The following is an 18,526-nucleotide window of genomic DNA, read 5'->3' on the forward strand; positions in this document are numbered from 1 at the left end:
GCGACATTGTTACCCACTGTAGATAAGCACTTTAGCCGGAGCAGTACGACTGCTAGCCTGGGGTTTTTAACGTGCACCACGCAGTAGTGATACACGGCCGAGCAGCACACGCTTTATCCAAATCTTCTGCTCGGGCGTGGCACGCACGAGTATTCCAGTGGCCCTTCCATTCTGCTCGTGTTTCGATGCACGGGCCTTGGGCGTTCAGCTCCTCCACAACTCCGTCCCAGAACTCGTCCCGCTCAGGCTCGGTTAGAGGACTGTCAGTGGCGGCCCTCACTAAAACTTGGTTTTCTGTCAAAAAGTCGCTCAGAAGGCTATTTTGGCGGACCGACACGCGAGGATTTTACTTCCGCTTCTTCGTGTTGTCGGCCATGACTGCCTGCCTGCGCAACGTAAAGGGCTGCAGCTAATGCTAATAGTTTTTGTGTAACTTAAGTAAACTAAATACCCTATGCGACAAATTTCAACAAAAAATACGTTAATTAAATTGCTATGCACTACACGTTTCGGATGCTTAAGAGTATTGCTCTCCCGAGCCCTTCACTGCTGAGTTTTGCGATTTTCCGAAATTCCCTGTAGGGAGAAAAAAAAATGAAGTAGTTTCAACTCAATCGCCACAGTTCGGCGACGTCACCGGCGACGTCACGATGCAGTTTCTCCATCGCTTTTTCCAGCATAGACAGACTGATCTGCTGTTTGTGACACGGAGCACACCAAAAGGGTGTTCAAATATATCTTCAGTGGATACCAGATCACTGTTGTGTCACCGGAAATGAGGCAGCAGATAGTGCTATAAAATCAGCTAACAGTGGCATTGAAATAGATATACCTCACTGCATTTGCGACACGAGCGCTCTGGTTTACAACATGGCAAAGGCAATCTCAACGTAATACTGGACGAATACAAACTACCGCCGCTTCTGGCTATATTAAAGTGGCAAAGTGGGCCAGTTGGTTAATGATCAAGTAGGTAAGCGCCAAAGAACACTTCGTTGTTCCTGCGTTTTCGGTGCTTACCTCCTGGCCCAGGCTATACTTTCTGGACCCTCAACTTAAATTCCGCGTTTCATTTGGACTTCTGAGACAATTGGAGACGTGTTCTGCACCGACTGCGTCTTGGTGTGGCATTCACCCCGCAGTTCCTTTGCCGGATTGGAAAGAGAGACTCCGCGGATCGGACCAAGTGCGATCCGCTGCATTGAACACATCCAATGTGAATGCCGTCAGTTCAACAAGGAACGTCAAGTACTACGACAAAGTTTAATGGCGATGAACCCGAAGACTTTAAGCGTTTTCAAAGTATTAAGGCCTGGAACAAAGTGGACCAGTTCATAAGGGCCACGAAGGCCTTAGTAACATTCCTTACGATCACGAATTTGTCGTCCACTCTGTAAATGCCTAGAGATATGTGTGTGAACATTGAACAGTAAACCACTATCATGGAAAAATTCACCCCATCGTTCCTTCTCATCTCTATGTTTTTCCTTCCCCCTCCCCCTAACCCCCGCACAGAGTAGCAAACTAGAACCTACGTTTAAGTTAACATCTTTGTCTTTCCTTCGTAAACCTATCAATCAATCAGATCAGTCCACATGCACAAGGAGTTACTGATCCAGTGTTACTATGTAGTTAGTAGTTATTGCCGTCTCTCTCGGTTTTCGAAATGTAATTAGTTCGTTTGACACGTAATTTCCGTTTGACACGTAATTTTGGTACAGTAAATGCACTGTACCAAAACTTTTTTTATATATGAAAGACTTCGTACGGTTGCCATCGCCGCGGCAGCTAGTGCAACCGCACTCCTTACCGAGAAACACATGCGGGGAGCTCTACGTGCTTCGCATTGTTAGCGGGGCAAGTGACGTCACTCCACACTTCGTACTCTGCCGTTGCCGCGGCAGCTTATGCAACCGCCATCTTTACCGAGAAACGCATGCGGGGAACGCTATGTGCATCTATCACGTGGTTTTGACCCTTGCTTTGTGGTTTTCTTATTGAAACAACTGTCAAAACCACATGATAAGAAACGAGGCGCGCGCGTGGATTTTCTGTCGACTATTTTATCTATCGACTACTGTTCTGTCGACGGACACAAGAAATCCGACCAACAAGTCAAATGCAGCTTCGCTGTAAAACGCACAAAAAAAATTAAGATCTACACAATCAAGAAATATCTCCACGCGCAAATTCTATTTGTGAAAGCACAAAAAACGGCATACTTGTGTACAATAAATTATTCTACGATATTGTTCTGTGATTCAAAAACAAAGTCGAAGTACAAAAAATATACATAAATGTACAACGAAAATATTAAATTGAATATAGAAAACAAAACGCAGAAAACAAACTAAGATCTACATAATCAAGAAATAGCTCTATCCGCAAACCTACGATATTCACTGAGAAGCACAAACAAAATCAGAAACCTTCAGCTGTATAAAAATAAAAAGAAAAAAGAAAAACACTCGATGCAATAATCATTTCTAAAACGGTAAGAAGCCTAAAAGAACATTAAAGGGATAGTTGAAGGAAATTTGAAATATACCCGTCCTGTTCAGAAATAGTCTGAAAATGGTCCTCAATATCAGCAAATGACAGTCGCACATTCATATTTTGAGCCTGAGGGCTGTATTTTTTTCTTATAAACGGCCCACTCTGGCAAGCGCTCGGAGCAGACTTGTACGTAGTTCGATGTCTACGTTCTCCACCTTCAGATAAAGACTTTACTAAAGCACTCTTCAAATCATCCGAGATTTTTTCGCGAGAAATGAAACCATTTAACATATAAAAAAGTAGATGTTTTATAAAGTCATAATTTCTCCGCAGGTCTTCCGCACTGATGCCATCTTTTGGTTTAAACCTGAAAAGCGTAGTCCTTACATCAAGCTCAGTCATCTGGGGAAAGAAGCCGAGGAAACATTTGAGTCTAGTAACTCTGCTGAAAACAAAGCGTCATTTATAGTTATAATAATAATAGTAATAATGATAATGTTTTATTGCACGAACACAAAACCAGGTACAGACACGGGTTCATCAAAGCCATCTAGGTCTTGTATGCTGAGCACCACCTCGATGGGCATGCTGCACGTGAGGTGAAACAGAAAATCACAAATGCGAACGAAATTTATTTCCGGAAACACTTAACTAACAAAAAAAAAAGTTAATTTTAGAAAACGTCCCCGCACCATTAAGGAAAGGAAACGTGATAAGGGTTCTCGAAGAAGGCGCCTCACGGACAGTGGGTTGTGTTCCGCGTCAGCACGAAAGAACCCCGCAGACAAAGATTTTTTTTTTCCCTGAAGCTTGGGTTTTTCTTATTCAAAGACACCGACGATTCTGGGTTTTCCCAGTTTCCCCGATTTTGACGAAAACCCGTCCCGGGGGTTATTCTTCGGGGTTTCCAGTTTCTCCGGCGACCCCTAAAGCGTGAAACGCATGTGAGCAAAAATCGCGTCGAATCGCGCTGCCGCACGGTGCACATATAGACGTTTTCTGTTTCCTGTCCTTCTCAGTCTCGTGGGTTCCGTATCTGGTACGCGGAAAGAAAAAACAATCAGACATTTCAACCAGGAATATGCGAGAGAATGTAAGTGGGCAAAAAAAAAGAATGTGTGACAATCACGCATTTTCGTATACACCTTCCAGGGGCGTGGAGAGACGAAAACCATGTTTTACCGCATACCACAAGTGACGACATTCAAGATGGCTGCGCCCTTGTGGAAAAGGTGTATAGAAACCGCCACTGACGTTATGTCATGACTCGATGCCGCGGCGCTACGTCACAGCGTCAACGACGGTTGTCATGGTTGCGCCGCTCAGCGGCGCGACGCGATTTTTGCTCGCGTGTTTTACGCTTAAAGGGACCATGAAACGATTTTGAAATCCAATTTCATTCCTCGCACGTCGTAAAAGGTAAGAAAAGAAACAGAAACACGCAAAAATAGAGAGCCAAAAAATATTTTCGGTATAAAACTTTTAAAAGAAGACCGGATTCTTCTGTACGTTTATTCCTTCGAAAGCTCTCTGCCTCTTCACTGTGACGCATTCGCGGAACCGCAGCACGTCAGCCAAATCCGCGTCGCCTATTGGGTAAGAGCCTACTTCACCAGCACCACGATCATAAGCAATAAACAGGCGGCGAATGTTTCCTAAAAGTTTTGTTAAATAATATTCAGATCTACATTTTGTAGCATAATTGGCGATGTAACGAAAATTGCTGAATATGATAATGCTCATAGCCAAGCGCCATCTATCGTGTGGTAAACGAAGCAAGAGAAAGACGCGACTGCGCCTGCGCAGTCAACCCACGAGCGTCGTCTGCTGAACGGGTTTGCTCCTGCTCTCGCTTTCTTCGCAGAGTAGACTTTCGTTTTCTGGCTGCTCGAGTAGTGTTTACATTGTTCGTGATCGATCGCTCGGTCGCTATGCCAAAAGGCTGCAGCGTACCAAAGTGCCCGAATTACAGTTTCTGCAGTCCGGTAGTTCAAAAGAAACAGCTGCAGTTTCACCGCTCGCCGCTCGATGAACCACGTCGAAGCAATTGGTGCGGGCTCATCGGTTTGAGGGACCCCGGGTCTAACGTCATTCGTGTATGCTCGGAACATTTTGACACCGAGCGTGATTACAGCCACATTCACAGTGTTCTCTGCGAATGGGGGCAGGTTCCAAAAGACCTCCGTGGCATCAGCGCCATCAGCGCGGTAAAACCAACCGGCACACCGCCAACTCGCCGCCGCTAACGCTCCCATTCTCCCACTGCCGAGAGAACTTCCGGTTCCGATGCCGGCGGACCTCACGAGCGTTAAAATTACGCCGCAGCTTGCTTTGCGGTGAGTTGGAGAGGAAGAAAAAGTCGATATTTCAATATTTCTTTGTGTAGAAGTTAATACACCAAAACGAAAACTGATGCCTGTTCGGCATTCAGTGAACATTGAAGGTTTACAGTAAAAATTATTCGGCAAAAGAAAAAAAGTCATTTCATGGTTCCTTTAAGCTGACAGCTACGATCTCGCCGGATCAGTGAACCGCCTTCGCCTCATCACCGGGCCCCACCCTCTGGGTGCGGGTAAGGACTGGAGCGTGATCACGTGGCGAAAATCGCCCTACCATTGGTCCAACGAGTTCGTAGCTATCCCCGCACTGTCAGCTTGCACTCAGAAATAGTGGGCGTAGCACTTACGCCCCCTTGCTCCTTATATAACGCTTCAAAAAAGTCAAATTTGGGGGTTCTACGTGCCAAACCTACGGCGGACATCTGGCACGCTCCAGCGGTGGACTGAAGCGTTGGACTACCTGGGGATCTCCCCAGGTGGTCCAACGTGGTCCAACGTGCAACCAAAAGCTCGGTTACACGGCGCCTTCTCCGCAATAAGCCTCCGTCAGATTGCGGGCAACTCGGCCGGGATTCGAACCCGCTACATGGGGATCCGCAGGTTAGCGCGCTTTCCTCGGAGCCACTGAGCCGGCTTTATATAACGCCCCCAAAACTACATTTCGACGTTCAGTTCACCCACATCAAACTGAAGATACCGACTTTTACGAGTGGCTTGATAGCTGCCTGATATAACTTACCGTACTATCTAATGTACGCATCAAAGACTACAGAAAAAAAAAACACTGAGCTTTTGCAGCAGTGCTGACAAATCTTCGAGTGTTTTCCTACAGTCTTTAACGCGGACGTTAGCTATTTTACTAAGTTCCGTCGCTCGATTATCAAGCTGCTCCTCAAAGTTGGTACTATAGGGCTGTATACCTAACACGTTTAAGCAACGCCTCTGGCGAGCAATATCTGACATATTTGGGTCGCGTTTCGCTTGTGCGTCATTACGCTCTCCCGCATTGCTCGCGGGCGCCAGGGTGGAAGAATTTCGTCGGTTGATATAAATTTTAAAAATATGCGAACAAAATAACAGCGAGAAAAACCATTCTTATCCTTTTGATAAGACACCAAAAGAGCGAGCCGTACTCTTGGTGTCGTTTATTTAAACTTTTTTTGTTGTTCTTTTATACACTTGTAATGATGGCACACGCTAAACTTCGTTTCAGCTTCGGTCCGAGCGCGGCCGATGTTATGAGCCGAAAGGCCAATCAAACAGCGTAAAAAGGCACAAAGTCATGGCGTTTTTTTGCGGCTTGATAGGACTAACCGGCAGAGGAGCACGCACAGAGAGACGGCGAATACAGGCTGGTCCTATCAACTGCAGAAAGCACGCCATGACGTTGTGCCTCATCCGCTCTTTGATTGGCCCTTCGGCTATAACATTAGCCGCGCTCGGACCGAAGCTGAAACGAAGTATAGCTAGAGAGTTTTTTATTGTTGCAACTCGCAACAGTTACGAAAATCTGGACGACCCGCGCATTTAGAATGTTCCAGGCAAAAATATGGATGGAAATCAGGCTGGAAAGCAGCACAAGTTGTCACAAAGAGGGTGCTAGTACTACACCGCCCATTCCTGAGAGTGTATCAACTCCGTTTCCCGTAAAGTCCTAGCGCAGCCGCCGCCACGATCCGATGTAGCCGGTCAAGTAGTGCCGAAGTTCTTCGTCACGGCGTTCGTTGGCGCTCGCAATTACCGGCTGGAAGACCAATCACTCGCATCAGGAAGCGCGCAATCATGGCGCCGGATTAATTAAGCCGGGAACGAAAACACACAAAGACGATGTGACGGTACACTTTTTGCGCTGCTTAATTATATTTTCGCTATCGCCGGCCTTTACCCTTTCAGGTACGCTATTTGACTTTACGAAATTCAGAATAGTTAAAGTGAAATCGGCGACTGAAAATAATGTATCGCAGGTATGAACCTTACTTATTTTTTTTTTTTTAATGTACGTTCCTCCTTTAGTCACGAGCGAGCGGTACGCAAAAAAAAATTAATAAAAATTAATAAAATGGCAACACCAACATTCAAATTTACCCGCGCTTTTCAGCGCCTCGACGTCGGGAGGAGGCATGCTTGGGGGTCGAGTGGGCGGTCTGAAAATGATCCATGTCGACCGTTTGTTTCGTGCTGCTGCGCAGGTGCTAAAGCGAGCTTCCAAAGCATTCATTTGACGCCTTGAAACTGCTTGTAATCAATTGGGAACAAAGTCTAGTTTAAAGAGTGAACCCCCGCCATCCTTTTTTCATTGTTGCCAGTATTTTCCCCACCTAACTGGACGAAAAATACAGGTATTATTATGGCCTTTCACTCTGAAAAACACGGTGAGGACCAATATTGTGAATTCAACAAAAAAAATTATTTTGCCCAATATTAGAGTCACTATTTCAGCCATGTTTGTTTGTCTGATTAGCAAATTTTCAGGCAAAGAAAGCTCCGGAAAGCCCCTTTAAAGTCAAACGGAGCATAGCAAGTTTTTGCGGGGTCGAAAACAAAAGCTCGACCCATTTAATTGCAAGAGGCTATCCACACCGACCGACAAGCATGCATTGCGTGACGAGTGTGACGACCCTGCCGCCCTGGGGCAAAGATAGCACAGCCCTAGAGCCGCCTTTAATGTCTTCCAATGGAACGCTGTGTTTAATTTGTCTTCCAACAGAACGTCATGTTCAATTTGCGTCGGCACCCGTTAGATGACGCATAAAGTGCTGCACTACCGCTTGGTCATCTAGGAGTTGGGCCAACGTAATGCCTGGTAGCCCCGGAGAGAGAGAGAGAGAAGCAGAGAGGGGAGATAGTTTCCCTCTCCCCGATTTAAAAGAAACGGGGGCCCTGTTACGAAACCGGTCTGTGTTGGTCCGGTGACCTTGCGTTGTTTCGGGCGGTCCTGTCTTCCGGACCGACTTGCACGGTGCGCGCGGGAAGATCTGGCTCGCTCCGGCGTCGTCGCAGCCGAAATGTGAGTGCGTCTCGCTGTCTCTATTTCTCCGACACAAATGACCCGGGCGGACTTACTAGAATCAGACTGTTTAGGGTGCCTCAATGTCCTTCAGTTTAGGGTGATGCCGCCCTTTGTAGTAACCGATGCCGACAGTACGCGCTCGTGGGTAAAATACAAAGAAATCGACAAAACAAAATGCCGCCATAGCACAGTCAGGGCCACAAACGCGTGCAGGGACACGCTCTTTCACGCGCTTTTGAACAAAAAATAAAAATAAAAGTGTGGGACAAAATGGCCAGATGCCTACACCCTAAGCAAAACGCACATGAAGGCACCCTAAGCGTATCAGCGTATAGGGTGCTTCAATGTTCTTCCGTTTAGGGTAACGACACTGATTGTATAGTACCCGATACCGACAGCAAGCGCTTTCGGGGAAGTTGCAAATAAATTACCGGAAACAAAATGCCTCCGTAGCACAGTAGACGCCAAACGCTCGCGCCGGGAGACGATCTTTCACGCGCTCTAGAACAAAACAAAACAAAAAAAATTGTTGGGAACAAAACGGTCAGATGTCCTAACCTATCCAAAGCACACATAAAAGAAAGCCTGTCAAGCCCGAGGCGCACGATCGCTTTAAACTTGACTTGGCGTGACACTCCGCTCGTGTGCCAAGTATAGCTTTAGCAGTGCTTTCCTTCACATTGTGTTCACCTCTGTTGGTAGCAAGCCGGCCCTGGTCGCACTATAGTCACTGCTAGCATCAGAACGTCATGGAGGTGCTTCAGTTCTGCGCTTCGGCGTCTCAGGAGCCTTCAGCATGCGCGCTCAACCAAAACATGGAGGCATTTGAAAACAACGCCCTGTCGTTCTTATTCTATCAGTGACTATAACGTAACACCTCGTTTTCATGCTTAATGTGCCACGTTCTTAAAGCCGCTGGCGGGAGGCTCGGTCTTGCGCTTCATTTGTCCGTGCCCCCGCGCTAATAGACAATTTTACAACGCTTTGGTTATCCCAAGCAGCTAGGGGAGTCGTACTGCGCAGGCGCAGGAGGCCTTGGCATGCTCTGTGCGACACTCCAAGCTGCTCGGGGGCCCCCGAGCGTCGGGGCCCCTACTTTAAAACTCCCCCATGAGACGCTGTATGAAGCCACGCATTCGCGCCAGTAGATTTGACCATAGCCTTCTCTATACTCACAAAGCCTGGCAATTCGGCGATGGAGCCATAGAGTGCCCGGTCGCAGATTTGGAGCGCGAGGGTCTGGTAGCACTGAGCATCGAAGAGCCATTTCTCGGGGAACCTGGACGTCAGCGCACAGCTTTTGCAGCGGCGAGGACCCGAAACACACTTGTTTGCTTGGGAGAAGTGTGTTTCGGCGTCTCGCCGCAGCGGGGCGCTAGTCACGTGGCTCTCCTTTCATTCGTTGTCTGCCCCTCCACCTTCCATTTCGGCGGCCGCTTCTCGAGGCGATCTGCCAGGCTTTGTAAGTATATATATATATATATATATATAGGAGGATACAACTTGACACTTCCGCAAACCAAGTATGAAACAAAATATAAAGAGAGAGGTAGGCGTTTATTAAATAATGATGTCAACCAGCGCCTGGTGATGGTTTGCTACATTGTGAAATGGACGGAAGCGAAAATCATAAAAATAGAAGAGAGAAAGGTAAAGAGAAAAACATAGAGGGAGAAAACACACAAAACCAAAATATTAAAAGACTAATAAAAAAAAAAACTAACGAAAATGTTTTACTGGAAATCGTCGTTGGCCATTGCTGTTCATCTACTCCCCTACAGTTTCTTCTGTAAGCGAGTAGCTGTTAGAAATGTCAACAGAGCTTTTGTAGCTTTCTACCCCTCAGCAGCAGAAATTCATGGACCAAGCACGAATGCTTCCGTCTTGTTCATTTTGTAGCCTCATGTCTGTCTTCATAAGCTCCCTTTCACGGCTGTAGTCCTTGCATTCACACAATACATGTTCGATGTTATGTGAGACTCCGCACGAAGCACATTCAGACGACTCAGCCTCAAGCGATGTATACCTTCTCGGCTGCCCTTAGTGCCCGAAATTTAAGTTTGGGGTCGATATTGTAAAGATAAGGATAATGATATTGAGGATTTCTCCAAAGACAAGATGCTATTTCTTGGCCAATATCTCTAATCAAGTTATTTGCATCTGACCTAGATAAATTGACACAGTAATAGCGCTCTCATGAGCGTGTCGAGCGGCTCTGTCAGCGATAACATTTCCGGTTATACCAGAGTGACCAGGAATCCACTGTATAATAAACTGGTGCCCTTTGCATGAAGCTTGGCGAGCTGCTTCCAGAATATCATGTGCGAGTTGCGAGTTCGGGCTACATTTCTTCATTGTAGAGAGGGTGTGTAGAGCAGACTTGGAGTCCTCAAAGATAGCCCAAAAACTAGGACTCTCGGCTCCCACGTGTGCAACAGCTGCTCGAATTGCTGCGAGTTCCGACGCTGTTGACGACGTAACGTGGCTCAACCTTGCTTGTATGCATGCGTCCAGAGGCTCCCAGGGTTGATGAGGCTGACATTGTAGACCCTTCGGTGAAGACATGTCTAAATGAGGCGTAAGTTCGGTTTATGTATTCCAGCACTGTCTGCGTAATCATGGGGGTGGGCATTGTTTTCTTCGAAGCGATTCCCGGAATACTCGTTCTGATTTCTAAGTGAGGGTACCTCCATGGTGGATAGCTTGGAAATACCGCAGCTTCAAAAGAAGTTGGGATGTAATCCTCCAAAAGTGGGATAACTTGTGCAAAGCCAGATGATGGTCTCTGTTACAATATTTGTGAGCTTATATCTACGAGATTTGTGACAAAGATGAGCTCTTAACGTTTCTTGCGTTCTTAAAACGGCTGGTGAAATCGCTTGAGCTTCCACAAGAGATCCCAAATTAAAAGTGCATTTCGGAGGCCCTAAACATGTGTGAAGAGCTTGTGCTTGAATACTCCCGAGTTCTTTTAGAAGAGGACGCGAGATGTTATGCATAACAGGCAGGCTGTAGCGCAGAAGTCCGAGCAATAAGGCATTATAAAGGGCAAGGAGTGCGGAGACAGAGCATCCCCATTTGGTTCGACTAATCATCCTGATTTTATTGATGAGAGGAGAGCTTCTTTTTAAGTTGAAAGTAGTGAATGCGCGCAATAAAGACGAATACGAAGACGGAGGGGCAAACAGGACGAGCGCTGACTATCAACTGAATTTTTTATTGGAAAAAATAGAAACGAGCAAAATAAAACCAGCAAAAAGCCACGGATACTACAAATGTGACTAGTCATCAATGAATCGGCCATCGCACGTGTCAATAAAGTCCACTTCTTTTTTGTGAAGGAAAAGTGAGGGCTGCCTGATACACTTATCAGGACATTCCTTCTTTATCATGTAAGCCTCCAGTACCTCCCTCGCCACCTTTTCTTTACCTCTCCCAACGATTGTAGTGCCTTGAAAGTTGGGAATGCAACGGCAATCGCTGCAATGTAGGTGTAAATGGACTCCTGTTGTTGAACGCAGTGATAAAGCATGTTCACGCAACCGTTCATTCAAACACCTTCCGGTCTGGCTTATGTAAACCTTGCCGCAGCCCAATGGAATTTTATAGATCACGCCCACCACACATTCCACGTATTCGTTTACGTGCTTCACTGTCCATTGCCGCTTATCTTTGCATTTTTCCTTTATCCTCGGACGCAGTTGAGCCAGTTTACGTGGTGCTGAGAAGACCAGGTGTACCTCGAACCTTTCCGCCACATTTTTATATTGTGTGACACCCTGTGTAAGTATGGCATCACGTGGGGTCTTGCTCTCTTTTTTTGCTTGTCCTTTTGGCTTTTGCCCCTGAACTTCTTCAGAAGTTTCTCAGCCACTGCGAGCATAAGGGAAGTTGGATACCCTGCGCTTCCAAGTCTCTTGACCTGACGACAGACGCTCTCGTGCATGGCATGGTGACACAACTTTCCGATTGCCGTCTCTATAGACATGACGACGCAATGCTCCGTTTCACCAACTTCGAATGCGCCGAATCATAGGGGAGGATTCCCTTCTGGGTACGCGGTTTGTAACCCCAGCACATCTGTTCCCCTGGGAATTGCATTCGCAAATCCAGAAACTGTAGAAACTGCCCATCCTGGCGTTCAACGGTGAACTTCAGGCCTCTAGAACTTTCTTCAAACACGCTCATCACATCTTCAACAACTTCACATACAGTAAGGTTTGTGGTATTCGTGGCTTTTTGCTGGTTTTAATTTGCTGTTCCTATTTTTTCCAATAAAAAATTCAGTTGATAGTCAGCGCTCGTCCTGTTTGCCTCTCCGTCTTCGTATTCGTCTTTATTGTGCGCTTTCACTACTTTCAACATGCATAACCAACTCGCCTGCATCGCCACATTAGTTCTTTTTAAGGCGTTTTACATGGGGACTCCAGGTCAGCTGCCTATCGAGAATAACACCCAGGAAAGGAAGCTCCGTGACATATGGGATTTCCTTGCCATCTATTTCAATTAAATAATTGTCCATTTTTTTTTGTGAATGTTATTGTTGTCCGGCAATACGTGCAGACCTCGGAGGTGTAGTATAGGTACCGTGCGGTAGTGTTAATGCTTTCTGTAGTCTTGCTTTGTTGATGTAGATAGATCTACTGCAAGTCCAGAAGCAGATATCATCCGCGTATATAGACACGTGAACGGTTTTTGGAGGAACTTTCAGGAGACCTATTTTTATTTTATTTTTCTTATTTTTATTTTTATTTTATTTATTTTTATTTTTATTTTATTTATGAATACTGCAGGCCAATTGCGGCCCAAGCAGGATTGGGGGTTTCAAAAGTGGAGTCAAAAAAGCTCAACACCAGGTAATCCGTAAAATGCGAGAAGGGAACGGGGCAAAATTAGGCAAAAATTGTAATAAAGCACACGTAATAGCGCGCAACAAAGTTGGGAGGGGTGGTGGTAGTGGGGAACAGGAAAATAAAACACAATGCAAAGAGTTACACATCAAACCAACGCTCAATCGACTCCAAAACATTGTCAGATATAAATATGTGATGAGGTAGGTTGTTCCATTCTGTTATGGTTCTGGGAAAGAAGGAGTATTTAAATGCATTTTTTATTAGGAAATGCTAAAAAGCATGGGGCTCAGGACGCCTCCTTGTGGTACTCCCCTGGTAATATGGTGAAGACCGGTGTTGCCGTCCTGTGTAGACTTCTTTCTTTTAGCTAATTGGCTATCCATATGTATACATGTCCTCCAAATACAATGGCCTTCATATCTTGAAGAATAGTGTTGTGCTCTACCCAATCAAATGCCGATTTATGTCCACAAATACAGCTGTTTTTTTTTTTCATTTACTACTTTCATTTGCTCAATGCTAGTTACTAAGTCAATAACGTTGTCAGTGATGCTTCTTCCGCGTCAAAATCCATTCATGGACGAAGGATATAGATCTCTATTTTCTAGATCCCATTCCATATGCAACATTCGCTTGCATATGCAGCACTCGCTTGCATATGCGACTTGTTAATGCTATCCGACGGTAAGAGTTAATGTCTAACGGAGATTTTCCAGGTTTTAAGATTGGTACAACCCGAGCGATTTATCATTCCCTCGGTACGGAACTTGTTTCCCACGAGGAGTTAAATATTTGAAGCACTGCGGTCCTCGCCCTGCACTACGGTCCGCAAGTGGCGTAAGGCTGAATACCGTACACCATCCGTACCTGGAGATAACCTAACGTTAAACGTCTCGAGCGCTATATCGAGTTCCTTTAAAGGGGCCCTACAAGGACCTTTTTACTGGTTTTTAATTTGCACCGAACCTGAGCGCACTGAACGTAGCAACTTAATGAAACTGTTGTTCTCTCGAATTCCGATTTATTTTAAAAGTTATAGGCAAATTAAAATGACAAAAACAAGCAAAAAATAACCTCCTTCATGACGTCCTTGGTTGCTTGAGTGTCCGTGACCTAGAGAAGGGGTAGTGAGCTCAGCGAGCGCTCACGGCTGCCGCACTCCGTGTCGACGGCGCAAGAGAGCGCCACTAAAGCATGTTCTGGCTAGGCTGCATGAAGTGGGCAGCCAGGGAGGCTCGCATTGCATTTGCTGCGCGATTAAACACTAATTTGGCATGACACTTTATTGGCCACAAACGACAGCAAACACGGGGTAAGGATTAGTTCAGAACGGGAGCCACTTCGCGCTGCCATACCGCCAAAAGGCCAAATTGAAACGCTCGGAACCGGTCGGATTCTCCAGTCCAGACGACCGCAGCGCCGCCGCGTACGCTCACCGCTTGTTGGCGCCTGATGCGCCGCCTTTTCCACCGCTTGGTGGCAGGTATGTCGACGGGTCATTTTTTTGTTTCCGTACTTTCTAAACTGCATTTGTTTGTTTTCTGATCTAAAATACTGAACAAAAACTACTTTGATGAATAATTGAAAGGGTTCGCGCCACTTATATTTTGTATTTCGACAAAAAAGAAGCTTTTAGCGTGGTGCTGCCATACCACCGAACGGCCAAATCGCAAGCCAAGGCTGCTCACCGAAGGCCTTTGGAACGCTCGGAACCGGTCGGATCCTCGAACCGGTATACGACCGCAGCGCCGCCGCATACATCCGGGACCTTTCTACGATCGCCGCTCGCCCGGTTTCTGATCCCACAGCTCCTCTCTAGTATGCGCTGCCTTTTCCACCGCTTGGTGGAGGGAATGCATGTCGACGGTTCATTTCTTGTTTCCGTACTTTAACTGCATTTGTTTCTTTTCCGATCTAAAATACTGAACAAAAACTACTTTCGTAAATAATTGAAACTGTTTACGCCACTTATATTTTGTATTTCGACTAAAAAAAAGCTTGTAGCGGCTCTGACCGGCAGTAAGGCCAGGACCAAAGACTTTTCATTTTGTGCGCTTTCGGCACCGCGGGTCGCCCCCGTAGGTGGAGGAGGAATGCCGCGTCGTCCGGTTAAAATATGACTCACTGATATTTAGTTACTCTCCGTGCCTCCTGGCTTGCCCAAACCCCAAGAGACGTGGAAACCGCAAAAAAGATAGACGCTTAAATATGATTGCAGGGCCCCTTTAAGGTAAGATATGCATCAATAGACTTGCATACACTTATGGATACATGTCCCCCCTGTGCACTGACTTTGTTATGGGGCCTTGAAGAGCAGGAAGCGATCTTGGTTCAGAACTCTTCGGCTACGACTGTTGCGATACATGGCGACTTAGACTGATGGCGCTCAACGGGTGAATTTGCTGTGGCCTTTCATGTAGGCTTCGCGTTATCTGCCATGTTCGATCGAGTGGTTTTCTCGGCTCAAGGTTGAAACGAAGTGACCTCCAGCGTCTTTTGGAAAGTTTGTCCAAGTGGCGTTGAACACGTTTTCGCGCTCGCCTAGAGGCCCGAACACCCTCAACATTTTTAGTCTTCCTTGCCCGGCGTTCTGCTCATCGACGAATGGCCCGAAGGCGCTCATCTTCACCATCGACTGCAGTACAAGGTTTTGTCATGTTGACATTTTTTGTCGCATGAGAAGTTGGAGAAGTGACAGCCTTAGCAAGGCCTTTTGACTCGGTTACCGCGATACATGCGGATGCCATTTTAGTTTTAAAGAGATCCCAGTCAGTATAGCGCATTGTGGTACGTCGTTTCGTGCAGTGCAGTCCTTGAATCGTAGTGTATGTAGGAACATGATTGCTACCGTGTGTTTCAATATCAGCAAACCACGTTGTTTTCCCAGAGAGGGTTTAAAATGCGAACTAAACATCTTGCTACCGTGTGTTTCAATATCAGCAAACCACGTTGTTTTCCCAGAGAGGGTTTAAAATGCGAACTAAACATCTAAAGGGCTACTCATAGATGTCCCTCTAAAATACGTCGAACTTCCGTCATTGAGTACTAATTTTTTAGCGTGAGGTCAAATAATGCGTGTCCTCGAGTGTTATTCTTTTTACCTCCCCAAGATGCGTGGTGACTGTTCAAATCGCCCGTCAGAATATGAGGGGATGGGGTTTGCTGTATAATATATCGAGCCTTTGAACGTCGAAAGGTGCTCGAGGGGGTATGCAACCAGCAATACCCATGAAGGAAACTTCTGCTTTTCTAATAGTTGCTGCGATATACTCATTTGTAGAGTGTGGCGGGATGTTATGTTAGATCCTTCCGAACGCCGAGCAAAACTCTGCTGAGCTCATTTCCTCTGTGAGAATGATACAGTTCATATCCTGATAACCTGGTGTTGTGAGACACTCGCGACTCTGAAATTGCAACAACAAGAAATTGATATTTAAACAGAAATTGACGAAAGTCCGACAGTCGGTTTCGAAGACCTCTCGCGCTCCATTGAAGGACGGTGGCTTCTTCACGAAGCTTCCCCGACACCATAGCTTGATAAGTGGAAGTATCGCATCGATCACAGTTAGTCGTGGTTATAATAGGGGAGACTTTTATGTACAAAGGATACTACGGATGACATTGACGATTGTTTGAAGCTTGTCCCCAGTAATAGACGGTTGATTTTTGGCTGGTGCCTTTGATTTGTCCTGCCTGGGTTGCCTGTTTTCTTTGACTTCTACATCAGACTTTGAAGCTAAAATGGGGAGTCTGTAAAATTCGTTTTCATTCTTCAACTTCAAGGTGGAGACTTGGGCGTCTCTTGGCTTCACATGTGTTTGGACCTGTCTAACGTTTGACGGCTGTGTTGACGCGGAGGGTTGCGGATCTTGAATCCCATCCTGTAGAGGTTGGTGAACTCCCAGATCTTGTTTCGTTTTTGTACCATCTGTTTTAGAGCGACCTTGGGACACTTTCTTCTTCGATGACAGCAGGGCCACTTTTCCTGTTGTGTATCCAACTTTAGCTTCGCTCTTGTACTGATACATTTTCTTTTCCCTTTGGTACACAGGGCACACATGGGATGTCATGTGCTTTACCGCAATTAGTGCAGAGCAGGTCAACCGCTTCACACTTCATGCGGTCGTGTGCTCCTCCACAACGAGTGCAGCGCGAACGTCCTTTGTGCAGGCGGTTTGGACATGTCCAAAACGACCGCATTTCCAGCATTGACGTGGTTTTTCTATGTATGGCTCCAACTTGAACCTTGTGTATCCCACGGTGACATATTCTGGTAGTGTGTCCGTGATGAAGACGACTTTGACAGACTCAGATTTACCCAGTCGAGAAATGGAGATGACGGGTGCAGTTGCATGGACTGCCGATTGTAGCTCGGCTTCGGTAATGTTTATTGATACCTGGTAGATCACTCCGGCCGCCTATTCCCGTGGAAGTGGCTCGTAAGCGATGACAGGAATTCCACCGAATGAGGTGAGTCTGAGAAGCGCTTTCGCGGCTTCAGTGTTTCTTGTGCCAATCGCCAGCACGTTGAGTCTTGGATTTGGCCTAACCGAGAGGAACCCAACTGGAGCAGTCATTGCCAGTTTCTCTGTAATCTTCATCGGGTTAATTGTTGCACTCATGCTTGCTGGATCTTTGGGCTTGAATATTATTGTAAGGCGGGGATGAGCCTGGTTCATGGTTTTGACTGTCTTACTGCTGCAGTCTGAGCTAGTAGATGGTTTGCGTCTCTTTCGGCCCAGGACCATTTGATATGGCTCTGAATTCATATCATGATAAACAGAGATACTTTCGTAGTAGAATATGGTGCTTGAGGAGCTCGACATACCCTCTGAATCCTTTTCCATTTCGGTTGGCGTGGCGGCTTGGCAGGAAGGAAGGCCCTCCACGGCCATGGTCGGTGAGCGATGCGTCAGAATAGAAGATCGTATGGTTTTTTCCTGGCCCGAGCAGTGAGGAACTTGATTAAAATGAAAATATAGCGCGACGCTCACAATACCAGTGAAAACAGAACAGACTTGTTTTTCCATTCTCTTTTGTAACATTGAAACAAAATAGAGATGAGGAAGCCTTAGTGGCGAATTTCGACCGTCTTCTGAAAAAAGTTGGGACGCTCCTGCGGCGCTCTTTACGGTATTGAAACCAGGGACAAGATTGCGCTATTCAATTAGAAGCGATATTCGAACGTCCCTACAAGATTTTTACGGTGATCCCGGCAATCGTTCTTTAGTGACCGATTTGTTCGCGAACATGCTGGTTTGGGCCGAGTTTGGCACGCTCGAGCGTCGACCAAAAAAGGTTCTGTGCCTGAAATGTATTTTACGCGTTTGTCAGGGGTCTGTCGTCAGAGTGGGACGGACCGAGATATGGATCAATATTTGTGAAAGGTTAGCCAACTGCATCGTATCTCTCTTTCGGTGATTATTTTTATAGCTCGTAACGGTAGCCAAATAACAAAAGTTTCAGGAATGTCTCGAAAACCCGACTGGGTCTTCGGACCGAGAAAAGTCGATCCTTTGGTAAGGCAACGTTGGTTCACGCTGTAGATGAGCCATTAGTACACGGGAATTTTGGCTCCACAAAGTTCACAGGTATGGCGTGTTCTGTCTTTACTGGAGATTGTTTGGCCGGTACGGTGCGGTAAGGTCTTTAGAGGGCATCACGCGCGGTGAAGACCTAAAGAGAAATTTTACCAGTGCAGTAGGAGACTGCTAACCTGGGGGCTACATTTCGCATCATGTGCTGCTTTTTCATAACCTGTTGGTGGTTTTGGAGGTTCCTTACGAGTTCCAATCAGACTTGTAAAGTACGCATTACAAGTAATCAAA

General features: G+C 46.3%; 1 protein-coding gene across 1 annotated transcript in view; it reads left to right on the forward strand.

Annotated features, from left to right (window-relative positions):
• The first annotated feature begins 2,985 nt into the window (after positions 1–2,985).
• The window catches only part of LOC120843210, a 39,021-nt gene continuing 23,480 nt past the window's right edge, over positions 2,986–18,526 (forward strand). The window contains exon 1 of the mRNA XM_040214485.1: positions 2,986–3,019. Within this exon, the coding sequence (XP_040070419.1) occupies positions 2,986–3,019 (34 nt within the window). The remainder of the gene's footprint in view (positions 3,020–18,526) is intronic.

Source organism: Ixodes scapularis, unplaced genomic scaffold (genome assembly GCF_016920785.2).
Source record: "Ixodes scapularis isolate PalLabHiFi unplaced genomic scaffold, ASM1692078v2 PGA_scaffold13__105_contigs__length_92229423, whole genome shotgun sequence".
Taxonomy (NCBI): Eukaryota; Metazoa; Arthropoda; class Arachnida; order Ixodida; family Ixodidae; genus Ixodes; species Ixodes scapularis.